The sequence below is a fragment of the Trichechus manatus genome, unplaced genomic scaffold, assembly GCF_000243295.1.
Source record: "Trichechus manatus latirostris isolate Lorelei unplaced genomic scaffold, TriManLat1.0 scaffold00001, whole genome shotgun sequence".
Taxonomy (NCBI): domain Eukaryota; kingdom Metazoa; phylum Chordata; class Mammalia; order Sirenia; family Trichechidae; genus Trichechus; species Trichechus manatus.
In genome coordinates, this window is record NW_004443937.1 from 35,808,948 (window position 1) to 35,817,018 (window position 8,071).

General features: G+C 43.6%; 1 protein-coding gene across 1 annotated transcript in view; it reads right to left on the minus strand.

Annotated features, from left to right (window-relative positions):
- Positions 1 to 405: 405 nt before the first annotated feature.
- Positions 406 to 8,071, minus strand: part of ARHGEF3 (Rho guanine nucleotide exchange factor 3) — a 71,549-nt gene continuing 63,883 nt past the window's right edge. The window contains exons 9-11 of the mRNA XM_023726440.1: positions 4,645 to 4,767; positions 4,255 to 4,441; positions 406 to 2,354 (exon numbers count right to left, since the gene is read on the minus strand). Of these exons, the coding sequence (XP_023582208.1) occupies positions 2,002 to 2,354; positions 4,255 to 4,441; positions 4,645 to 4,767 (663 nt within the window). The 3' untranslated portion in view covers positions 406 to 2,001. The remainder of the gene's footprint in view (positions 2,355 to 4,254; positions 4,442 to 4,644; positions 4,768 to 8,071) is intronic.

An 8,071-nucleotide genomic window follows, 5' to 3' on the forward strand; every position in this document is an offset into this window, starting at 1 on the left:
ATTCATTTACTTTCTTCCCATAAGCAATACTTGACAGACGTCTTGTCTCAACACATTGGCCAAAGTGACCGACGGCTCCTTCAAAGAATGCTTCATTCTTTTCTCCATCAAAAGACTTTTCTCAGCTTTTTCCTGCAGCAAGCTCGCTCACTGGCTAAATCAATAACAACTTGAGAAACATTAAAGTAGTTTTAAATAAACTTGTAATAGAAAAAAATTCACCATGTTTAAAATCTATAAATACAGAAATATGTTCTACAGGGCCAAACTGACCACAATATTTTTGTTTGTTTTTCAAAAATAATACAGCAATCTACCTTGTTTGTATACTGATAATCTTGTCATATAGCTTCTTTGAGTGCACATGACATGTACATAAGAAAATGACAACATTGAATTGACTGCTTTTTTTTTTCCCCCTGTAAACTTGAAAAACACAGAAGATTTAAAAGAAAAACCTTTTTGGCAATAATTTAGAATCATTACTACTAGTGCTGGTGCGGGTATAATTTTGCACAGGTCTTCCTTAATATTTACACTCACAGGGAGCTTTTCTGTGTGCATTTAGTTAACACCCCCCCCCCACCAAGATCTGCAACCAAGTCTGTACTGTAAGTCAAGGCTGGACTAAGAGGTTTCCAGTTTGGCTAACTGATCCTAATTTATCATAAAAACCAAACCCAATGCTATTGAGTCAATTCCAACTCCTAGTGACCCGGGACGACAGAGCAGAACTGCCCCACGGGGTTTCCAAGGCCGTAATCTTCACAGAAGCAGACTGCCATATCTTTCTCCCGCAGAGCAGCTGGTGGGTTCGAAATGGCTACCTTTCAGTTAGCAGCCGAGTGCTTTAACCACTGCGTCAAATGAAATCATAAGGCTAATTGAACTGGCCTCTGGAGAATGTAATTATGATTCTGACCGCAGCACAGAGTCAGAGACAGCAAAACTGATGACCCAGAAGCACAGCAGGAAAACCCAAGGCTCTGGCCTTTCTCAGAGGAGCACTGGACACTACTTTTCTAAGGCCTCCCACATAAGGTCATGATGAAACACTTCCAGTTCCAAGTTCTTCCTCTCCCAAGCTTCTGTAAACAGAGTCACTGACGGTCACTGTCTCTTTTCCTCACCTTTTCATTTCTGCTATAAAGGCTGAGTAGGCTGAGAGATGGAACAACATGAATGAAGACACGGCCTTCCTGTGATCCTGGAAGGTTTTTCCCAGGCCCTTTCAGTCTCTATTCTGATGTTTTCGGCTAGAAATGGCTCTGAAGGCAAGCCACTAACTACTACAGAGGTGTCTTGGTGCAATGCGCATTTCTGTCAAAGATTCAGAGCTGGCAGCTGCTTCTGCATAATTGCCCATTTAAGGTCAGACTCTATTTCATGCCCTAATAGATTACTGCATCAAACTTGCACTGGATGGAATCAATCACAAGGTCAACACAGAACTTTTTCCCTTGCAAAATGAAGCCTCTGGAATCCCCAGGGATGTTGTTCAATGACGCTTTCTGGTTGAATGCCATCACACCAATCTTACTCCGAGGCATTTAACTTTCCCAGTTCTCCCTCAAATGCCATCGCCAGACATGAGTGACTTCCTCATGTCCTGTTTGCAAGGCCCTCTAACTTCTGTGCCGTCAGCTACCATGTCTAAGAGCTGGGGAGCATGGAGGGATTCTAAGTAATCTACACAAACAGTAGTTTAGAGATTCTTTTACTGTTTTTAAAATCCAGCAGGACAATTGAAAGTAACTTGTTCAAGTACCTCTCCATCCATCCACTTGTGAAATGCAACACAGGGTAACAGTTGTCACAGATTCCAGCTTACACAGACAGATTGGCAGTTACAGTACTAGGGACAAAGGTACAGATATAAGAGACTGGGTCAACACGGTCACAAAAGTATTAAAAAGTGCTTCTCCAAACCGTTCCACGTGTGGAATGCAAATACTGTACAGTAAGACACAGGGCAACTTCCAGGAAGTAGATGCGCTTCTGTCAGACATTGCTTTCAACGTGCCTGCTGTTCCCGCAGGAAGAGTCTGTCTGCTCCATGCGCTCACAGTCGAGGCTGACCTCACTCGTGTCCATACTACAGTCTGATTCACTGTCCGATTGGTCCATCTGCTCAAGTCTTGTCTCTCCCTGTGGCTCCCTGCTCCCCGTGGCAGGATTTAGGAATGGTCCCTCAGAGTCAAGCACTCCAGCCTGCCCAGCAGCACACAGAACTGTTTCTTTGGCTTGACGAATACAGTTAAGCCACTGCTGTTTGTTGAAGGTGTCATTGGCTTGTAGCGAGTGGGTCTGACTTTGGGATCCATTTTTGAAACTTACTCTGAAAAAATTTTTAACTAGAAATGAAAAATACACGAGGAAAAAGGTCAATAAACAGGTATTTCACCAGTCCAAAGATAACACACGTAGTAACCCTAACCCCCAGGGCTCATGGCTACCAGTTGCCGTCCTAGCCGTCCAATGGATTCTGACTCATGGCAACCCCACCTGCAGACATCACTAATCGATTACAAAATGTTTCCCCACGATCCCGCACATGGCTCAGCTCCACCCTCCAGCCACCATCAACTGCTCTCAGAAGCTAGCAAGTGGGCATCAGCTTGGAATAACCAAGTCTTGCATTTCAGGAGATCCCAGAGTACTGGTTACCCAAACTAGTTGCATATCAAAAACTCCTGAGGAGCTTGTTAAAAATACAGATCCTGGGCCCCACCCACCCTTAGAGATTCTGATTCAACACATCTGGGATGGGCCTGACAACCTGTAATTTTAACAAGTGCCTAAGCTAGAGCTTTTTCAAGTTTAAGAAACTCTCTGTAACATCAACACATATCTACAACACTCCACCTGATAGTACCCGTACATTTAGTATCCACTGACTGAGAAAATATGTAAAGACATAGAGTTACGATACATTCGGTTTCCTTTTTAAATGAAATTACACTTTAACTCAAGAGGAGCTATATACATTTGAAAAATGGTAGTGTACAATATGCAAGATATCTTTATTTAGTCTAATACCATCACCACTAACTGACATTTAATGGGCCCTGTGTGCAATTCTTGAGCACTCTGACCCAGTTCGCTTGCTCTAACCTAGGAGCCAACAGACTGGGAACTACCACTTCAGATCGCTTAGAGGCTAAGCAACAAAGGCGGCGTAGGCCCAAATGCTTCATTGCTAGCCATCTTTGGCTAGAAGATAATACCAATCCCTTAAGTACAGTCTACACCCCTTTGATCTTGGGCAACTACCTTAACCTGTCTGTGCCTCAGTTTCCTTATCTGTAAATGGGGAAAACCAAGAGAACCTGACTCATAGGGTTGTTACAGGGAACAAATGTGATAATACATGTAAGTGCTCACACAATGCCTGGCATCTCATGGTATTCAATAAATATGAACTACTGCTATCATTATTATTACCGGTAGGGTGGAAGGATTGATGAATAGCTGATAGTATATATTAATTGCTTTGAAAATATGATGCCTGTGTTAACCCAGGAGGCTCAAATGTTACTTTCTCAAAGAAGACTTCCCTGACCACCTCATCTGAAACAGACCACCTACTGTTATCTCTCTCTGTCCCCTTACAGCCTTACCAGGATTTATTTTTCTTAGGAGCACCTGGAATATTGGTTTATCTCTTCCTTTGCAATGTAAGTTCCATAGGGGCAAAGAAATTAACTTTGTTCTACGCACTGTCTTGCTAGACACATGGAAGATACTACCAGATATTGCCCTCTGAGCTCCTCTTAATAAAGTCTCAAGTTAGAGAAACCCATTCAGGTAATGTTACAGATGAACACTCAGCCCAGCTGACCATCCTTATGTCCTTGTAAGACTAGTCTGCCAGCACAACTATGAAACCCACTGCTGTGAAACTGGTATCCACAAGGGATTGTCTGGTATTAAGTGTGCTTTTCTCCAACCGAAGGATGCAGAGAAAAGGAGCCAATGTTCAAGTTATATGTGGACATGTTCACTTGCAGTGTCTCCCGTAATCCTTGTAACAAGCCTTATGAAGTAGGAACACATGTATCCCCACTCTGCAGATGGGAAACTGAGGCCCACAGAGGCTCAACAAGGTTACACAGCCAGTAAGTGATGAAACAGCAATGGAATTCACTTGGCCCCAGGCCTTGGCTCTTCTGTTTTCACTGCCCAGCCATTCCCTTTGAACTGACCACCACAACCCAAATCATTCAAAAGGGCAGCACAGGCTGTCATGCATACTTCTCTCATTGTTGCTGAAGGCCCCACGCAGGGAGCCGCCCAGCCTCACTTCTCCATCCTGCAGGTCTTCCAGCAGGAGGTCCTTTACAGGGATCGGCTGCCGGTACAACTGGTAGCAGAGCTGCTCGTTGTGGGTGACAGCTCGAGTGATCACAAGCACTTCTTGGAACAGGAAAACATGCAGTTTCTAAAAGAAAAGAATCCACAGGATTTCTGTAAACAATAATCTAATAAGTCACTGATTTGTGGCCTCTGTGGGTAAGAGGTCCCCAGGTAGCAGATTTACACTGGATAATGAGCTCCTAGGCTCAAATCTACGTCCAGGAGAACAGAACTCAGGCCTGTTAGAGGCATTTCCAGATGCAGCCATTGCCTTTCCTACTGGCATACCTCCCAAGAGGCCCGCTGGAGAGAGCCTTTCTGTAGCAGGCACTTGAAGCCAGGGCCGCCAGCCCCAGAGGTACTAGTCAGACTGCAGTGCACAACCTGTGCAGACATACGGTTTCTAGCTCCCTTCGGGAAAGAATGAGAAAGGGGAATAGAATAAAGGCGGTAATGAAGGAAAAACATTAGCTCCCCCTGGCTTTGGTGGTTTTATCAACCAGTACTACCAGTTGCCACTGAGTTGATCCTGACTCACGGTGACCCCATGTGTGTCAGAGTAGAACTTCGCTCCACAGGATTTTCAGTGGCTGATTTTTTGGCAGCGGACTGCCAAGCCTTCCTTCTGAGGTGCTTCTGGGTAGACTCAAACCTCCAACTTTCAGTTAGCAGCCAAGCTAGTTAACTGTTTGTATCACCCAGGGAGACTCCACTCCATGGTTATCTTACCCAGTAGTAATATAATAGTATATATTATCTTACCCAGTATAATTCTAACAGATCAAATTAACAATAGTCTATAAAGGATGAGACTGGTGTATCAAAAAGCCTAGTGTTAATCTACTTCCCAAACCCTAGAAACACGTGTTCCTTCAACCACAGGGCTGACGATCAGCTTGTCCAGGAGCTTCAGCTCTGAACACTGCCCATTCTTTAGGCAACCAGAGCATGTGACTGCAGCCACAAAGAAAGAAGATTAAAGTTTTCCTTCTCAGTTAAGTTCATCAGAACCTGGGGTCTCTGAACAGGTCGTGCTTGAAAGGCTGATGACTGATGTGTGTGTTATGAGCAAAAAGGAAATCTCAGCAGTGATTCACTTTGAGAGGCTTGTCTCAAACCACATCATGAAAGCATGTTTGCTGGGTGGAGCTGGGGTAACGTGGCTCCATCCAGTGCCTCTCACAGTTTGGAAATGCTTCAGAACTGAAGTGAGAAGATCCACAAGGCTGCAGCTGGGGTGTGGTTTCCCAAGGGAAAAGGGCACTCCACTATGGGAATATCAACCTAGGGCTGGGCGGGGGTGGAAATTCACATTTCAGTTTTGATTTGGGACAGGAGAAGCGCATTTGGCATTATCACATAATTTTATATTTTGGGAAAAAGCAATCTGTGGGTCCTCCTACAACACCACTACTCCCTGTGCCCCCCACGAAACATTGTGGAAAACGAAGCTCAACCAGAGCCTGGCTGGTGGAATACACAGATGCTGATGATTTCCTATGTGGGGATGAAAAGTGCGGCTCTGTGTTTATCAAAAAGGTTAAATGTGCATTTAAAAAGACTGAAAAACACAGAGTAAAGCGCAAAGCACAAAACAATCAAGTAAAAGGGCTTTTTGGGGCAGGCGTGGAAAGAGTGTGTTAAGACTTTTCCTTTTGGGAGTGGGGGAAGGAAGGAGCTAGGCGTTATGCTAAAAATAATCAAGGATTTTTACACAGTTTCTGCTTCAATCCATCTTCTAGCCAAGGGAAGCAGTTCGAACTCAGATGGTCTGGTGAACCTTTGAAAAGTATCTCTCATTTATAAATGTTCACTGAGAATTCCTCTTATTAGCCTCAGTTCCTTTTGACCTTCAAACTACTGTGTTTTTTTTTTTCTGACACAGGACTTTGTTCACAATGACTCCCACAGGTAGACTGGAAGGAAAACAACAGCGACAACAACGACAAAAACATTAACTAAAACAAACCTCCCACCCCAACTACTATCTTCGTTCTCCAAGATCCATCCGCCTGCAATATGAACTGGAGTTCATTTCCAATGCTCCTGACATGTCTAATTGGACAGTCTTCAGTCCTTGACTGACTTCTAGAAAGAGAACAGGCCCACATTCCAGGGAGCTGTGCATCTTCCCAGCTCTCTCCCCTGGGGCTTCCTAGAAAGAATGTTCAAGGAGCCAGAGCATCAGTTAGAAGTCCAGCAGTGCTTTCTGAAAAGCAGCAAGCAGCAGACACAGCTATCTAGCAACGGTAACTCCCCAGGCAAACAGACACATCTTTAATCAGGAGGACAGGTCTCATTATGTGTTGCACCATCAGCTGGCTGGATCCACAGCAGCCCTGAGAGTGGATGCTACCACGTGATTTCAAGTAACACTGCCATGCCTGCCCATAAAAGCCACTTCACAGTGCAGGTCAAAAGGGTGTCCCTTGAATCATCAAAGCTTTATTAATAACCCGTTAATTGAGTTTTCCGCTTTCATTCTACAGGTTGGCTAGATATTGAACACAAAATACATTTAAAGTGGAGACCCTCCTTCTCAACACAGAAATTTAAAAACACGTATTTTAATTAATTAAAGATTAATTTCTACTTAATTTAATTAAGCAAATTAAACATTATTTTCTACTAGCTACACATAAAAATGGTATATTGAATGAATTTTGAACTCTCTTTAATTCAAATCCATCCTTCCTTTACATAAGCATTCACTCATTCAACCAACATTTCTGAGTGCTTAATATGTGGCAGTCCCTGGTGCAAATGGCTAATGTACTCAGCTGCTAACCGAAAGGTTGGAGGTTTGAGTCCACCCAGAGGTACCTCGGAAGAAAGCCCTGGCGATCTACTTCCAAAAACTCAGCCCTTGAAAACCCTCTGGAGTACAGTTCTACTTTGACACACATGGGGTTGGTTACCATGAGTTGAAACTGACTGGATGGCAACTGGCAATATGTGCCAGGTCTCCATAGTAGGTGCTGGGGATTGACAAGACATAGTCCCTGCTCTAAAAGAACACAGTCTAGTGGAAGATACTGACAGACGGACAGAGAATTTTAATCCACTGTAGTAAATGCTCCAGGAGAGAGTGGCAGAGGTTTCTGTCACAGCAGATGAGGAAGAGCTTCAATATCTCAGGAATGAAACCCAGGAAATGGGAAATCTATAGTCACAGCTAGAGAGGCAGCCCGTGGAAGGCAGGCTATTCTTTTGAAGCAAACGAACAGGTGCTGAAATGCCAGTCTGTGGACGGGTGCCACTCCGTGAGAAAGAAAAAGGTCTTTCATAAAGCTAAACGCAGTCAATTTAAGAGTTATCAGTTTTTCTGAGGTCAAATCTCTTTAACATCCTACTAAAAAATCATCCTTTACTTTCTGATATCAAAGTGGGAGGAGATGATAACTGTTATGTATTTGTTTTTGAAGGTCAGGATCAAACAAAATAAAAAGCTGGCAACCCTATGTTGGTTTCCAAAATTCTTTCTGAATATGTACTGGCCCGTGGGGAAAAAAAAGTATCCTTATGACATAAAAGACACTGGAAAAATAATTTTTGTCTGAAAACTATGTAACCATGGATAAGCTTCTGTCTTGGAAGAAGTACAAAGAATACTCCTTAGGAGCGAGGATGATGAGACTTTGTCTCACATACTTTAGACATGTTATCAGGAGGGACCACTCCCTGGAGAAGGACATCACATTTGGTAAAGTAGAGG